Source organism: Lepidothrix coronata, unplaced genomic scaffold, assembly GCF_001604755.1.
Source record: "Lepidothrix coronata isolate B3197 unplaced genomic scaffold, Lepidothrix_coronata-1.0 Scaffold217, whole genome shotgun sequence".
Lineage (NCBI taxonomy): Eukaryota > Metazoa > Chordata > Aves > Passeriformes > Pipridae > Lepidothrix > Lepidothrix coronata.
In genome coordinates this window covers 578673-595019 of record NW_016690397.1, presented here as the reverse complement: position 1 = coordinate 595019, position 16347 = coordinate 578673, and the positions used below count along the sequence as shown (strand labels likewise).

At 37.1% G+C, this 16347-nt stretch overlaps 1 protein-coding gene across 4 annotated transcripts in view; it reads right to left on the bottom strand.

The window, feature by feature from the left end:
- Nucleotides 1–16347, bottom strand: part of FTO (fat mass and obesity associated) — a 237463-nt gene that overhangs the window by 53277 nt on the left and 167839 nt on the right. Inside the window, exon 9 of one of the 4 annotated variants that reach the window (XM_017833581.1) lies at nt 13758–13771. The exons of the other annotated variants lie outside the window; for them this stretch is intronic. Coding sequence (XP_017689070.1) covers nt 13758–13771 — 14 coding nt within the window. The remainder of the gene's footprint in view (nt 1–13757; nt 13772–16347) is intronic. 4 annotated transcript variants of the gene reach the window in all.

The window sequence follows — 16347 nt, the reverse complement described above, 5'->3', positions numbered from 1 at the left end:
CTTGGATATATCTGCATTAACTTACTTCCTACTCTCTTTTACATTTTATGCTTCCTAAAGGCTGAGATTTTGTACTAAATATAGTGGCAAAGTGTGATATCTTGCTCTATGGAGAGGCTTCAAGCACAGAAGATTTCCAAAGGCTTCAGGGGGTGGGATATAAGGGACTGAAAATAACACTGTGATACTTCAGTAATCACACAAGTCTTTGTAAAATATTTCACTGGAAATCAGAACAGGATTGAAATATAGTTCCTAGCAATTAATACTGTCTGATCCTAAATGTAGTGTTGTTCAGATCTCAAAAGAATTTAAAACTGTAGACCCATCCATATTTATTACATTACCACTAACCCTATTATGAACAGTCTTTATGTAATTAACATACCAGCAGGGAATTTAAGAGGTACTTGGCATTAATTTTCAATCCCTATTCTCCATGAATTTGGTACTCAATTGTAGTGATAAATAGAAGACACATGGTTATGATTACGCATTTTCTGTAACGATTATGCACCACAGTAGAAAATACCTCGTAATACAGTGCAGGCTCACAGTTATCAAGAAAACATATTTACTTCTGGATTTTCATTCTCTTCCAGTAATTCAGAAAGTCAAGTGACCGCTTTCCATTTTTTTTCCTTTTTCACAGGACCTGTTTACAGAAGACTTTTCCCACAGTCACTGGCACTTAGCAAAAAACAACTTCCAGCCTTTATCATTCCCTTCCCAAGTCGGGCCTGCCGAAGGTGTATTTATTCCATCTCCCCGTCTCTGTATCCCCCTTCCGGAGAGCGGGCGCAGGGGCTGCAGCCGCTGTTGCTAAGCAACCCAGCCACAGCACCGCATCACCAACTACAGATTGCTCCCATCATTTTCAGCCTCACAAATTTGGGAGCCGGTATAATAATAGGAAGTAGTATGGATAACAAAACCATTATCCATAGACCAGTAAGTTAGCAGATGGATCATAAGAACTAAAAAAAAAAAAAAAAAAAAAAAAAAAAAAAAAAAAAAAAAAAAAAAAAAAGCTACTGTAACAAGAACACTGAGCAATTACTGGTAGTATTATTTCCAATCTATTTTTTTTTATCAGTACAGCCTCTACAAAGAACTTTACATACTCACTATGTGTGAATGCAAAAGTATTTTTGANAAAAAAAAAAAAAAAAAAAAAAAAAAAGGGCTACTGTAACAAGAACACTGGACAATTACTGGTAGTATTATTTCCATTCTAATTTTTTTTTTTATCAGTACAGCCTCCACAAAGAACTTTACATACTCACTATGTGTGAATGCAAAAGTATTTTTGATGATTTTTTGTGGGTCTTTCTGTGTAAGAGAACACCACAATATCTGTGCTGTTGAAAGCTAGCACAAGATCTATTAGTAATCAAATTTCAGCCCAGATTTTATGGTTAGTCTAACCAAGTTAATTTCTCTAATGTTAGCAATTCATGGAAGAGGTCTCTTGTGGCAGCACAAACCTGGGATCCACAGCAGCTGTCAGAAGAGACTCTGAGGAATTCCTTATTAGCCAGAATGCAACCAGGCAGAAAACTCATTACACAGTGCTAAATATACTTAATCACATCTATTAGAGAAAAATGAACTTGATAATTACAACAAATAACTAAAGAGCAAAAAGTGTTCATGGAAAAACCCACACCAGGATGTGTAAGAAGAGGGGCTGCATACTGACTGTGTGGGAGAAAGACGTGCCTCACCGGAAACTCTTCCGATTCTAATGGAAAAAGGATTACACCACATCGTACAAATGATTTAGGTCTCCCTTGAAAGTGAAACATTTACATTTAACAGCCTACATAAATGTAAAGTAATAAGTAAATTAATTACTTAGATTTTAAATATTAATTTGGAAAGCTCTTCTGAGAGTTGAGAGAACAATATCTTCTGAACATGCTTTTTTTTGGGAAAGGAAGCCTGCTACAGACATTCACCACAATAAAGGTAATGTCACAATAGCTGGTACTATACTGCAATATTTAACAGAAGTGCTCAAAGTCTTTCCTTGTTCTGCAGCCTTTACTTTCCTTCAAATAGAATTGGGATGTGGGGTGACAAGCGGTCCACAATTTTAACCATCAAGCTATTTATATTTTAAAATAGAAAAGCTGAAACTAAAGGTATCAGATATTGACCTCATAAACTAATTACATGCTGAAGTCAAACACAAGCATCACATATATACTCTTCATGGAATCATCACATACCATACACAGGCACTCCAACCAGACCTTAACACCATCTGCCAAAACCTCCCTTGCTCTGCCATCCAGAAATATCCAAAGTCTTAACTTATTTTTATTTGCACATTGCCTAGTCAGTGCATGTGAAGTGTGGGCACTCTAATTTTGCAGCAATGTATATCCTGATATACAGACACGTGGAGAACACAACAGAGCAGTGAATGGGGCTCCATATCTTTAGAACAGGCCTAATACCCAGACTGTCACTTCATACCAAATTCCTCTCACATCTTCTAAGAAGCAGTTAACTTGGTTTGGAGTCTTTTTGAGCCCAAACTTGATTTTAAATTCCTTCCCAACTTTATACATCCTTAATTCAACATCATCTAAATAAAGAAATCAGGCATATTGAAATCATCAAATAAAATCTGAGACAGGATACTCTGAGGTTTTCATATAATTCTGACTTTGTTTGAAGAGGACAGCTAAGTAATGCATGAAGCAAGCCATCTGGGTTTTCTTTTTTATTCAACCATAGAATATTTTCACCTCAATTTGTATGAAATACCATTAAAATACTGAATAGCAACTAGCAAAAATAAGACAAATTCTTCACAGTTATATATAAAAAGATAAAACACAATACCCACAGAAAGTCCTTACCTAAAGGCTGTCAAAACCTCAACACTTTGCAAGCCAAAGTGAGGGACCTCGGTAGGTCCCAAATGAAACGTCTACACTGCCAGCTTCCTCTCTTCACCTCATTCCTTTCCTCCAGCTGTCATGAAGACAGGCAAGAAACTGCAGAATTCCATTTCCTAGGAACATAACTTAGAGTGGTGGAAATTAGGAAACAGGATTTGATTCATTGTGTGGCCCAACAGCAGTGAAAGATCCAGTGTCTGCATGACAGTAAATTAAGAGCAGATGGACAAGACTTTGAACTGACAGAAGAAAATTTCTTTTACTGCTTCCTTGCACTTGCTTTCCTTCAATTTAGCTGATTCCTACCTTCTCTGGGTCATTTCTGCTGTCTCTGTATCATGTCAGAACCAGTACTTTAGAATTAAAAAGAGGCAGTAGCCACAAAGCTCAGACAGTAGACAATTCTCAGAAGTATCACACATATACCATTTTCAAATATGTTCCTTCCAATGAGTTATATTTATGGACTGATGTTATTTAAATGAAAAACGTAAAAGGCATTCTAAAGGAGTCTAAAAAATTGAACATTTTCTTTCTCCCAGTGAAAACATATAATCCCATACACACATGCATACAGGGCTTTGCTTGGCTGGGCTTTAGGATAACAGAGTGTAATTTTGGGGGTGGCAGTAATTCTGAAAATTTTTTTGTTCTGTGGGTTACAGAGCAGACAATACTCTTATGGAAAGAAGAAATTGAGCCTTGTAGAAATTACTGACTTCATGAAGTCCATTATTTAACCTTCAAATCTAAAGAGTGAACCTTACTACAGAGAACATGATGCAGCATTCCTCTTGTGTGAATAAAGGTATCACAGCACTTATATAATTGCTTACTCAGTTCTGTACATCTATTAAATAATTTGTTTTTATTTGTCCAAACTAAAATTCTGAATTTAGGTTGTCAGTCAGAACTTGGCATATACATCACGCTACGCTGAAATCGGAATTAATATATGTACACGTGAATTAAATTATGGGCATAGAATTGTACGTGAATATTTAAGTTATTTTTGCAAAGTTCTACTGTATTTCAATAGATTTAACTCCCACTTACTTATACCAGATCATTGTCGCATAAATGTCCAGCAAGTTTGAAATGTGGAAAATCAGTTTTTGCCTTCAAGCATCCTCTCTCCACTCTCCATGCTTTCAAAACTAGGCACAGTTCAGACTGGATTGCTGAATCAGGTGAACCTTTCACCTGAACTTTCATAGCAGCTTTTATATTTTTATGACTAAGATACTCTTTACCCTAGAAAGTTAAGGTGGCAACACAAATGTGACATTAGCTGATATGAACAGAAAGAGAGCTATGGTAGCAATGATAAGATAGAAAAACGAAACAAGCAAGTTTTAAAGGGCATAAAAGGCCATGATCTTTCTTTATGTGTCCAGAAAATGCCTACAACTGCATCAGAATTTTGTTCAAAGAGTAGAAGTTACTGACTGCTCCCTTTAGACCATTAGCCTTCATCTCCATGGTTAAGGGTTTGGACAATAAAGGCAGGTTCTGTAACACTTCTCAGTTACACAGTAAGAATTCTGAGCATAGAAAATCCACACATGTATAATTGTGCATTGTTAGCAGTCACAAAAAGGAGGTGTAAAATCCTTATAAAACAATCATATTCAGGAAAGCTAAACACAATGAGAACCTCATCAGGATGTCAGAATTCAACTCTTAGTGTTTTGGGGATAAAGGTACGTTTTCATCTTTTCTGTCCTGCCATTCAATAGATAATAATAAGCCTTCCTCACATGAAACACAAAATTTATCCATTTTAATATATAAGTTCATTAGCATTTACTGAGAATTAAATTAATAGGAATGGCAAGGCTGCTGTAGAATTGGAGTGTTAATAGTATGTGAACTGCAGATATTTCCTTTTAAATCCAGATAATTTTTACAGGGATAGAAATTCCCATTCTTATTTAATTCTCTGTTGGGGGTCTTAAGATTTCATTATTTATTTTAAGGGAGTTGTGTCCTTCCCCATAAAAGTGTAGCATTCTAAATACAAAAAAAACCCCAAACATATCTGTGGAGATGTTAGCAGAGAAGGTTTATGTTTGAGAATGAGGAGCAGTTTGGAAGTCATCAGAGAATGATGTACAGGGGCAAACACAAGAACAGAGAAATTGTTCCTTTTGCAGTCCTGATGGATGGTCCAAGGATTCCACAGGCACAAACTTTTCCTGAGCAAAGAATATTGTATCTGATAGCATCAAAAGCAGAAAATCTGATTAAAATTCTTAAAATAGAACTCTGTTATTACAAAGTGTGGAAAACCTCATAGCTCCATAGGTTTCAGTTTGTGCAGTCCCTAACGAGAGACTACAACAGTTATGAAGCTTTTCTTTGCTTTTTTTTCCTATTTTCCAACATAGGGTTGCACCAAACACCCTTGAAAAATATGGCAGAGTTAGGAACAACAGTGACAAGCAGAGCAAGCAGAAGCAGCACAGTGTGGCAGCAGCTGCAGCAGCACAGGACTGGCAGGGGATGGAACACATGGTTGGCACTTATCAAACAACAGAGACAACCACTACAGACCAAGGATGGGGTACCTCTCTGCGGGGCTCCACCACAAGAAATGACAAGAAGAACTGTATCTATGACTTTCTCTAATGTTCATAACTCAAAACCGACGACCTTGATCACTTTAGCAGATGGTTTTGCTCTGCTGTAGTTGCAATTAAACAGAGTGTGCCAAAGTGAAGAGCAAATTACCCATGCTATCTATCCCAGTTAAAAAAATCTGCAGTCTTCCAGTATCTAGTGGGACAATATCCAAAATTCTTCAGCCCCAGCCCATGCTGGATTGCCATTATATTTTATGTCAGTCAGTACTTCAGAGAGTCCAAGACCCTTGGCATATGTTCTTAGTTAACAAAATGGAAAATTAAACTTTGTAGCAACCCCCTGCCACTCCCAAAATAAAAGAAAAATTCTATCTACATCAATGAGCAGGAAGTCTGATCTTCCTGTGCCAGCCAAAAAGCCTGCAATATAAGGACATTTGGCTGAAGAAAGGAATTTAAAATAAGCAAACTAGCCTAAACTCATAATCCTGCATTTCAGGTACTGAGGAATATTCATAAGGAATATGAATTTTAAAATAACCTCTGATATTGACAAGCAGAAGTTTATGACTTTGACAGAGTTTTTATGCCTTTTCAAAAATTAGTTAACTTTTTGAACACATTATCCTCATGGAAGAAATGATCCTGAGTTTCTTCAACACAAAAAAAATACCACAATCATAAACCAAATATGTACACAAACAAACAAAAAAATTGTATTGCCATGAAACAGGAAGAGGCACCTAAAGCCTGTGGCGTTTTCACTAATTAATAACTATGTATAAGACCCCCAAAAGTCTGAAGGACAACACAAAACAATTTCTGAGTATGAGACCTAGTTTTCAGTTCCCAGCTATCAGAACACTCTTGCCTCTGGGCTACACCAAAAAGGAAACATGAGCAGCATCTGTTCCTTGATTCCCCAGCATTGCTGGATTGGAAATACCCAAGTACAGTAGTTTTACAAATTAAATGCATGAAAAATGTGATGAGTAGACTTACAAAAATGATATTTGAGAGTAGATCTGAATATGAAGAAGATATGTAGATAAAATACCTCACTGGCAAACTCATGTTAAGTTTTTTACAGTCCAGATGGTAAGGGGCAAATGAGAAGGGGGCATTTATGTCAGAGCCTGTACAATAGGAACAAGGATGCTGATATGGTTCCTTTTTTTATATATAGCCGGGTAAAGAGATCAGAGAACACTGGAACTTTAGCCAAAACAAGTTATCCAGCTGCACTGTGTTTCATCACATATCAATTTTTACTGAAAGAAAACCATACAAATTTAATCAGTTCTTCATATGGTAATATTTAACATTTTTTTCCAAGTTGTTTGATATTATTGTTTTAAAAGTTCCTTTTCCCCCGTCCTCAAACGTGATGTGTGATAGTGGTGAACACAGGAAAAATATCTATGCCTGGCAAGACTGAAAGTCTCATTTACAGTAGACTCAGTAATAAATGCACTGGCGTCTGTGTCAATTGACTGTCTCAATGAAGAACAGGTCACTGTAGGGAACAGTACAAACAGCGTCTACATTTGAACTCCCACATCCTCATCCCATGCATGTTTGTAGCATCAGTAGAAATTAAATTACCCTAATAAACCTTTCTGCCTCCTTCCCTCCCCAAGAAATAAGATTTTTTTTTCTAGAGATTTTAAACCACATGGGGTTTACCTCTTTTTTTTTTTTTTTTGGAAGGCTATCATATAGCATTTGTATAGCACTTTTAATTATTTGAAAATACATAATAGAGTGGAGACATGGATCTCACTTATATAAATGCCTATTAAAAGGCCATTTATTCTCTCAGTAACCATAAAACATAAAACACCTCTTAAAAGAATATAATTCCTTTGTTTCTAAGCCAAACACATATAATAAGACAGCTTGCTCCTTTTAAGTAAATAAAAATGATTTGTATTAAATAAAATGAAATATTGTAAGCACTATATAATTTAACAATAAGACACATCAAAGTATGCATTACTGCGAGCTAACCCATGCCTCAGAGGTGTTGCAAGCCAAATACTTTAAACGATCCAAGAAACATGTTGTTACAGAAAAGCAAAAACCACAGCGCGTCATAAACTATTGGTCAGATGAGATGTAAAACCGAGTTCCTAACCATTTGTGGCCACTAAAATCCCCTGGCACTTACTGTACCCTTAGAATGTTGATTTTGCCCAAACTGGAATGTTTTTAACACACAAGTTTTATGCTCTATTCCTCCTGCCCTGCACTGCCCGGCCACAGGGGCGGCTGTTGCTCAAAGGGTTGTAAGAAGTGTCTTGTGTGTGAAGACACTCATTTGGATCTCTACATGCTCTCTCAGTTACAGCTCTCTAAAATGGGTGAAACTAATGGGATTTCTTGGAGGTACCTGATAGTAAAATTTGATCCATAGTTTTTAACACAGTTTCAAATCCCTCAACTATAATGGAAGTATAGATAACATGATTATGCTGTATGTAACTCCAAATAAAATGATTCAAAAGATGTAATAATTGAGAATACACCAAACCCATTGACAGAGCACAAAGTATGTTAAAAAACACAGCAAAATTAATCAGCACAGAAAAGCTTATACATTGCTTGTATCAGTTTAATATGGATTTACACCACCATACTCCCCATTTAGGAACTGCTCTGTAGTTTTGATTGCTCTATTTTTAAAAAGTTTCAGTGGAAGCACCGTAAGCTGAATCAGAAAACTGATGAGTCAGTACAGTTTGCGAAAAAGGAGTTTTCTCTCCAAGAGAAACATTAACAAGTATAGTGTAGCTTAGGTTCTAGCTGTGCCAACTGTCTTGTAGCAAAAAAACCCCTCCGCCGTGCCTAACAATAGCAGTTATTTCTTTAAGGAAATACACCACGCAGCAAGGAAACGATTCACATTATTTGTGAGGAGTGAATGGTGGCATTAAGAGAAATGTGAATCAAAAGTGAGTTAAGAGAACTGTTCACAAACACTAACGTTGTTTCATAAAGAGAAACCTCCCGAGAACACAACAGAACTAAAGACCTTCTACTGCATCCTAAACCTTCGGTACCACGTAATCAGCTGAGAGTGCTGAGTCACACCTTTATTGCTATTTCCATGACTCCATGTTTATTATACAGTGCTGCTAATCCTGGAGAGATCAATTGTTGGGACATCTGCCCTACAGTTGGTCCTGTGCTCGGAGCCGCACAAAGAGCTGCACCGCACACGGCAGATGTGCAGGAGATCAGAAACTCTCTCTCTGCTTGTCACAACAGTTGCACCTTCCACCCACGAAAGGCCTCACTAACAACCACAAATATTTATTTCATGATGCTTGAAAAACTCCTTTAAATAACAGAACGATCCTAACTGAAAAATAACAAAGCATAGTGGAGTTTTTCCAAATAACTCCAAACCCCAAACATTTTACTTCATTGATCTAAATACACATGCTAGGTGGGTAGGAAAAACACTGACACAACATCCTTTTTATTCTAATGTTACAGAAACAGCTGAAAGCACCCTAACATACTTCAAACATTTCAATAAAAATAGCCATGCTAAATAATAACTTTGAGGTGATTTTTTTTCATACCGTAATATCAACAAAAATGAGTGTGCTTATGAAATCTTTTCCTGTTAATGTTGATTAATAGTATCTGAACTTTTGCTATCTTGCAAATTAACCCGCACCTGCAGTTTCCTGTGGCTATAGACTTCACCACCAAAAGTCATATGGCTGTACAGTAATATTTAATAAACACCTTTTATTAACCTGTCTTCCGTCCACAGTATTATTACAGTCAATAAATGTCACAACAACATTCTTACGTGGCCTAAAAATTGTTATTAATTTGCATTTGATCGACTCCATGTGTCCAGGAGCCTAAGAGCATTGCTAACTGCTTCTAGCACAGAGCTAAAGCTCTTTTGAAGCAGATTCACGCCCATTCAAAAACAAAAGGCTATGCCCATTGAACAAAAAGCAGCCAAATCCTCTTTAATTTCGTTGCTCTAGGCGTGGTGGTGAACTATTCACACCGATTGGCATCGTTCAGTTTTCAATAAAGGATTTGCTGAAGTGACAGATACTTGTGGAAATAAACTGCCGACAGATTTGCCACGTCAGTAATTAAGTATGTAAAGCTACAGATGTTGAACAATAGTGCCTTCCACCAAGATGTATGCCACAATATCAAAAAGTAACCTGGCATCTGCTTTCTTTATTTAAGTACCTTTCTTAGGGTTTGGATCTTAATTTTTTACAGTTGACAGCAATGTTATTTGAGCCAGTCAGTGGCATCTGGTTGCTGGGGGGGTGGAAAATAAGAAAAAAAAAAAAAGGGCAAAAAAAAGCGCAGCTCTGTGCACTTTAATTAATTGTGGAGAGATTACATGGTCTTCCAACCGTGTAGTTTGTCATCAGAGCACATTACAGATTTATATTAGATGTTTCTCCACAGTGTCAAGAATAATTAAAAAGGGATAGGAAATGATGCCAGCTAGCAATGCTTTACATCAGCAGTGAAAGTTTTATATTTATTACAGCCAAACAATTTTAAAAGAAGATGTCAATTTTGTAGTTATACTGTGCAAGGAATAAATATTAGGTGGGTAAAGCAGCCAATACATTTCAGTTGCTTGAATAATGAGAGGTTCATGTTTAATCTATCAGACCTACCAGAATTGGTGTGACATGTCAGTTATTAATGAAGCAGCATCCCCTTTTCTCATAAAAACATCCTCTCAATACAATAACTAACATATGTTTTTCTTTTCTTCCTAAAAGGAGTTCTGCCCAACTCCTCCTTTTGATTCATGCAAGAACAGACATGCCAACTGTACACAAATTCTTTTGCTCAATTAACTTGCAGTACCTTTGGTCTTGGGCTGTGCTAATAGTACAGTGTTTATGTGTACTCAAGCTCTCAATTCACTCATCATAAAGGGCCACATTTCTCTCCTCCCCTGTGCACAGACTCCTTTGTATGTGCAGATGAGAGAAGCATATGGACCTAAAGGCAGTTTGCAGCCTAAGGAATAATTTCCACCCAAATACTACAGGTTTCATTTTTGTTCTCATATACACTCATTCACAAATCACATCTTCCAAAGCCCTTCAGTATATTTTTATCTATTTCATGCAGTTTTATTAACATAGTTTCTGCTGCTTTAAGCATTCTGTAGTAAGAAACCAGTGCAAAGAAGTCGCTTCCTTTTGCAATGAAATAGCTTGCAACCTCTGAGCTCAAATGGAGATTTTCTGTCACACGTCAATGTTAAAATGAATTATTAAAAACAGGTGTAAATTGTCCCCCCTTCCTATTCTGTCATGTTCTCAGAAGCACAATGAGAAAATAACTTCAGACAAATTACTACACATAATGGTGATCAAATGAGTTGGCCCTTGCTGTTGTTTTTGCTGAGCCCAAAACAGGAAACAAGCACTCCTGAGTAAAATGGCAACTTTCCCATTGTATCTTTCACTGAGTTACATTTTACAAAAGTAAAAATGTAAGAATTTACATGCTGCATCTACAGCACCATTCAAATATGTTCAGAGCTCATGAATCAAAGTGCTGGCCTGAAGGAAGCTGGAGCATCTCTCCATACAAGTTAGGCAATGAGCTCCAGCAGACAGAGCTCTGGACTGAAATTCCACAGAGGGTAATGCTCTCCTTGGCATGACCAGGAACTCACTAGATGGCCTAGAGTAAGTCTTTCTTTCCTTTACCGTTTAAGACTATGGAAGGGGTCATTCCTTTCATTTAATTTCAGACAACTGAGCACCTGCTCATCACCAGACACAACATTACCTCAAGTAGAGATTCAGTTCTTTATGTTATTATAGTACGCATAAATTAAAAAACAAAACAAAACAAAAAAACCCAAAACCAACCAACCAACCAAAAAAAACCAAACAACCATTTAAAACAAGTCTATCATTCTTTAATTGTTCTGACTTCATTTAGGTGTTTAACCACGCAATACAGCATTACTTGGTTAAGACACCACAGAACTTTCCTGCTTATTGAAGCTGCTCTGGCACACTTTATAATTGCTTCTAGCTAGCAATGGACACCACACCACCTGCCTTTGATTTTGTTTTCTGCTGAATGATTACTTCATTTACCACAGAAAACATGGCAATGACAATTCCATAATGTTTTATACCTATAGTAAGTCCATTTGGAAATGGCAACCAGTGTGCAATTTGCCTAAGTGGTGGTTCCCTAAACATCCCAAAGCTTTGCAGTAGAAATTTCTATTTACTGCTGTCTTCTAAGCACATTTTAAAATGCAGTTTGTCTAAATTTCTAAATCTTGGGGGAAATTACCTGCCTAGATGCCCTTTCTCTCTTTTTGATCTGCCCAGAGTAGCCACTGCTGCAAGTGCACACAGAAGAAAACCTCTAGATGAAGCAACACTGGTCAGTGAGTGAGATCTCTTTCTCTGAAGTCTGACTAATGGCATTGTTTTTGGCACTCCCTTCTACCTAAGAGCTGAGGAAGTATTCAGGTAGTGGCTGTGGGGAATTCTCAGGAGGCTTGCTGGCTTGCTGTGATTATTTTTAGGTTGATAAGGAATTTGATTGGATTGGAAGAGAGAAGATGGGAAGAAACTGTTGGTCTTATCAAATAGGATCAGATTTATTTTAAGATTATTTGGAGCACTGAGAGCAAGCTACAGTAAATAAAATATGAAGAGAGAAAAAGGAGGAAGAAATTGTTCACAGCTACATACTGCATTACATACTGCATTTTACTTAGTGATGTCTTGCAAGTGCCAGTCAAAACAAAAAAAAGTTTCAGCTTCTCTCAGATTTCTGTGTGTGAGTACATGTGCCACTGACAATTCAAAGACTCTTCAGTCTTCAGAGAACTAATAAAGATATTCCAATGAATTTGAGAGGTGCTAAAGAGGCAAAGAGTAGACATCTTCCCTTGTGCTTAGACTCAAATGTCCTTTTATTTTGAAATAAATTAGTCTTCTAATATCAGTTCAATTTCTTCATCATGAAAGATAACTTGATGAAAACCCACTGCTAAGAGGAAAAGATCAGCTGTTTACAACAACTGACAAAGCTCTTGGTTCTGAATCAGTGTATGGCTAATAGAAATGCACCAAACATCACAGCAATTCCTGGAGAATTAAACCTGGACCTCAAGTGTCTCCTGAACTACAACTTCCAGCTCAGTAAAAGTCATATATCTAAAATCAATGCATAATACTCCAATTTACTGTTTCAGATACGACCCAGGGACTCAAATATCATGAATATGTCTGGGAAAATATCTCCCCACCATTTTACAATGTCCTCTAAACTACTTTTTCCCTCCCTCTCTCTACAGTTCAGCGACAGGCAGACCGTGAGAGCCATTAGTAGAGATATGGCTGTACAGTAGTTACTGCATACTTTGTTGATCTGCTTTGATCGTCTTGCATCATATTCATTAGAAAACTCTCACACTTTCCATTCATTAGAAGGTGGATATCTCCATTAAAAATCCCCTTCTCTGATTACTATCAACACATGCAACGTAGGCTTCAGATCTGACACACCCATAGATCACAATGTTTAAATTTAATGCTTCAGCTGCATCAATATACAACTTCTTTATGGTCAAAGCAATCTACTGATTAACAATATTTGATTATTGACTAGAAATTTTGCCCATGAAGAACAGAGGCAAATTATTAATATTTGTTCTGATTTATCCTACTCTAATCAACACTCAGTTGCTACTCAGTTGCTATTACACCAGCAATTAAAGAGCTCTTTCACTCAGATGTTTCCCAGGAATTAAAAATGTACCTGGGCTGGCTACTGCTGCTGGGTACCAAGTTTCTCAAAGCTAAGCTAAATCCACTGGACTTTGAGAAGAGTATTTTTCATCTCCCTTCCAACAAGTAGCTATTATGACAAGTAATTCAAGTGAAATACATTTTTAATTATGATAATACATTGCATATTACCAGAGGTCTTCATCATGATCATTTGTGCTTGATAAAGGACACAAGCACATTTTTTCTAGAAAGGAGTTAACACCGCTTGTATTACCATTGAATGATAATGCTAGGGAAAATTTTTTGATCTTACCAAAACATATTCCAGTACTCATTATGACTCAGAATTGTGAAATATTTCACACGCAGCAACTGTTACTGCAAATGTTCATCCACTAAACAAAAAAAACCCCAAATCATTCCACGGTGCTGGTACCATCCCCAGTTTGGCAGGGCCTGTGAGACTACACTACCTGGCACAGAACACCTGCAAGAAAAACAAAAACACATCAGTCTGACTCAGGCTTCAAAACTGAAGCACAGTCAATAGTCAAACTGGCACTGGTGGCTTTAAGCCACAGCCAACCATCTCTATGCCTGGACAAGCCCTTTCAGGTACAGCCCCTGTCTTGATGTGCCCACCCACAGCAGCAGCTCTGCTTCCCATCTCTCGGTGCCAGCAGCACCTCTATCCAAAACCTTGGGGTGCCTGGCACTTCCCCAGATGCAGGAGCTGGGCAGTGCAAACAGAAACTTTGAGGGGCAGATCTTTTGACAAGAGCACAGCTTTGGTTTCTGAGCAACTTATACGTGAAATGGCACCACCTGCAAATGAGATGGTCAGTTTGCCCTGGCTGCACCAACACCACCAGGCAGCTCTGCTTCCAGATGAAAACCAGCCGCTGTTAAGTCACACAGGTGAATTTTACATTCATACACCTTGCTACAATAGTTTTCACGTGCATTCAGGGGTATAGCCTTGAGCATCTGTCTTTTTGAAAGTTAGATTAATCAAAAAGCAACAGAAGGAAAAAAAAAAGTCTAATTAGGACCTGTCCAGGACCCTAAACATACAGGAGTGAAATAATGAAGGTGCCTGGGTTACTACAGAAAACTATTTCCACTTTCCTTCTACAAATCTTGGAATCATTTCTTATGCCTATCACCAGGAAATACACCTAAACAGAGAAAGACAGGTAGGCAGATAAACTTACTGTATTTTAACACGTTAAATTTTTTTATGTATTTATTTGAAGCCCATCAAGGTCACCACCATCATTTCTCTTCACTGCCAATGCAAGTGAGATTGGCTCTTGACATTATAGTCATATTTTCCTTCAAAATAATAGCATCCATTCTACTCCTATTCAAACTCCAGTTTCTTCACTAACTAAAGTCCTAATTTACAGTAGAAAATATTCTTGAATTTAGATACATGTGACTGAAGTTAAATTGAAATGGTTTTAAGAAATCTCCTTAAGGTCTAAAATCATAAGCAGTATATTAATGACTCTGTAAAACTACAGATGTTTTAAGATGGAAAAATGGAAAGTGCTTTTCTTTTTTAACCTGCTATATAAAATGATGACATTTCCTGAATTTTTTTCTTGTGTACTTCCATCAAAAATCAATGGGAAGATTTTAGTGGCAGTTGACCTGGATGCTTACCATCTTTTGTATCTATATCTTTTTAAAGAATTTTCCTTCTTCTAAAGGCCACTATGCTCTGCACCACAGGTGCCAATACTCTAGTGGATAGATGATCCAGCATATGTTAAGAGTTTTCTAAAGTACTTTGGGATCCCTGGGGATAAAAGCTGCTACATAAATGTAAGATTTATATTTTTAAATAACAAAATTGTGTCTTCCTTACAACACATGTGCATCTAGATGTTTGCAGACTACATGAGAAGCTGCATTTTTGTTGTTGTGAATATCTTACCACTTTGTCTCCCTGTGGGAGACACAATAATAAACCAAAATTTTAGTAAAATAACCCCAAATAAACAAAAAGTAAAGTCATAATCCCACAACACACACATTCAAATATCGGGCTGAAAACCTAATGAACCCATACTGTCCAGTAAATCCTGTTCTAGACATTTATGAAAAAATGTATAGTTAAAAAGGTAAATGCTAATTATGCACTACAATGTTTAAAGTGATGTTATGCTGGATTCCCAAATATGGACAAGCTCTTCAGAAGTACCCAGCTTTCTATTTTATTCCTTGATTTCAAATAGTCTAAACATTTTCACACTGATGTGCCTTTACACCTCTTGACCTTTCAGCACTCAAAAGTGGGGCTGAGATAACTAAAATCTGGGAAAGGTAGTAAAACACCAAGCACATAATAAATTAAATACTTGGAAAATTGTGGTAATAAGCCCTTTGGGGCAAGTCTCTTTTAAAGCAGTAGCACTGTTTAACACCAATAGAGCAATTTTTGTTTTATTTAAGAGTTGTGTTAAGGAGATTCACCTACTCCTTAGAGACACAAAATGTGTTTTTGTTACAGTGATGTGCTTCTGTTTCAATGAGTTTCTGGCTTATTTCATGGTGTCTTTAGATCTCTGTCTAAATAAAAAGACAACAGCTGGGTTAAATGTTTAGTCCTATGTACACACAAGGACAAGTTATTCCTTGCATCAAATGTTGCAAAGCATGAGGTTTGGGGAAGAAAACCAGATGAATCAGTTGACTAAAATGAAAATTAACTTTGCCAAAGAGTCTTCTGAGATATCTTGTTTGTGCAAAGCCATATATGAATGAGCAACACAATTACTGTCTAGATCTCACCTACATTCCTTTTTAAAAGTGAGTGCTTGAGAGAAGACTGCTCTGACAGAAGGGAACACACAGCAGCTGGAACTGGATGATGGAGCTACCATGGTAATAAGAAAGAGGCAGAAGTTATAAGGAATGCCTGACACTACAAAGAGTATTTGCATAAAGCCCTTATGAAATCTCAGTAAGTCATGGAAAAGTTAAGCTGGTCTTTCATGGCAACTGCAGAGATGCTGGACACGTGCATGCACGAACTCTGGGGAATTCTGTTCTAAG